Genomic DNA, 1,547 nt, shown 5'->3' with positions numbered 1-1,547 from the left:
GTGTGTGTGTGTGTGTGTGTGTGTGTGTGTGTGTGTGTGTGTGTGTGTGTGTGCGTGCGCAGCTCCAGCGCCCTGCTGCAGCACGTCACCGCCATGTTGGAGTGCGGCGTGTCGGCGGTGGTCACTCTGCTGCTCACCGACCCGATGGGGAACCTCAGCATCCGGTCCTGCCAGGTCAAGGAGCTGTCGGACTGGTACACCATGCTGTACAACCCGAGCCCGGACTACATCAACACTCTGCACTGCACGCAGGAGGCCGTGTACCCGCTGTGAGTACACGCCGGACACGCTAAAAACACACAGAGTGTGAAGTGTGGGGGCGGAGCCTGCTGTGCAGCTGTCCTCGGGTGAAWTGAACCAATCAGGAGTCGTGTTGCTGTGTGTTGTTCAGTTACACCATCGTGCTGATCTACTACGCCTTCTGCCTGGTGATGATGATGATGCTCCGCCCCCTGCTGGTGAAGAGGATCGCGTGTGGCCTGGGGAAGTCGGACCGCTTCAGGAGCATCTAYGCCGCGCTCTACTTCTTCCCCATCATCACCGTACTGCAGGCCGTGGGCGGCGGGCTGCTGTGTGAGTCTGTGTGTCCTAAAACCACACGTTTTTTAACAACATATGTTCTTTAACGACACGTTTTTTAACAACACGTTCTTTAATACGTGTGCTTTAACACGTGTGCTTTGTGTGTTCCAGACTACGCCTTCCCCTACATCATACTGGTCCTGTCACTCATCACTCTGGCCATCTACATGTCAGCCTCTGAGATTCAGGTAAGAGCACACCTGCAGGTGTTAGAACAAAGAACAGTTTAAACCTCCAGTTTTTCTCTTAAATCAACTTAAAGTACCGCCCACAAAACTGTCCTGACAGCTGATTGGTCAGGGTACAAGATCATTATTGTGACCATTGAGTCAGAGGCTGTTTGTCTCCTTATGCTAGTTTTAGCATGTAGCTACCTGCTGTTTGAAGCCTTAAACTAGCCTTTTAGTGCCTTAAGTGTCTAGCTACGGTTTTACTAATTTAAGCTAGACTTTTGATATATCTATCAATTGGCTCTTTTTAACTAAAATTTTATAAATATTAAAAATTTAATGCATTTAGCTATCATATTGCAAATTTAGTTTCTTCAATCTGTCATTTTGCTACTTTTAGCCATCATTTTGATACATTGTAGCTATCTTGTTGGCAGATTCTGGTCCAATATTTTCCCTGGGTTCTGGTTTAGCTTCAGATTTCTAACTGGTTCTGATCCAGTTCATGGCTGTTTCGAGGTCTGTTTTTATTTTCCCGTTGTTCAGGTCCAGATTTTGTTAGTTCCAGATCCAGTGTCAGACTGGATTCAGGTCTAGTTCTTGTAAAGCTCAGGTCCAGTTTCTGGTTGGGTTCTTCCGTCATGTGACCCCGCCCTAAATTCTGTTAGGAGGAGAGTTGTTCAGATGATCAAAGGTTCTGGAGTCTTGACTTAAAAGTTCTGTCTCGTTGTTTCGTGTGTGTGTGTGTGTGTGTGTGTGTGTGTGTGTGTGTGTGTGTGTGTGTGTGTGTGTGTG

The 1,547-nt window shown here is 47.4% G+C and overlaps 1 protein-coding gene across 2 annotated transcripts in view; it reads left to right on the top strand.

Moving 5' to 3' along the window:
* jkamp (jnk1/mapk8 associated membrane protein) overlaps positions 1-1,547 on the top strand; it is a 7,422-nt gene that overhangs the window by 4,045 nt on the left and 1,830 nt on the right. For both annotated transcript variants that reach the window (XM_014011836.1, XM_014011837.1), the window contains exons 4-6: positions 63-269; positions 392-573; positions 694-770. In XM_014011836.1, coding sequence (XP_013867290.1) covers positions 63-269; positions 392-573; positions 694-770 — 466 coding nt within the window. The remainder of the gene's footprint in view (positions 1-62; positions 270-391; positions 574-693; positions 771-1,547) is intronic.

Source organism: Austrofundulus limnaeus, unplaced genomic scaffold, assembly GCF_001266775.1.
Source record: "Austrofundulus limnaeus strain Quisiro unplaced genomic scaffold, Austrofundulus_limnaeus-1.0 Scaffold85, whole genome shotgun sequence".
Classification (NCBI taxonomy): domain Eukaryota; kingdom Metazoa; phylum Chordata; class Actinopteri; order Cyprinodontiformes; family Rivulidae; genus Austrofundulus; species Austrofundulus limnaeus.
The sequence above is the reverse complement of the archived record's forward strand: the minus strand, read 5'-3'. Positions and strand labels throughout refer to the sequence as shown.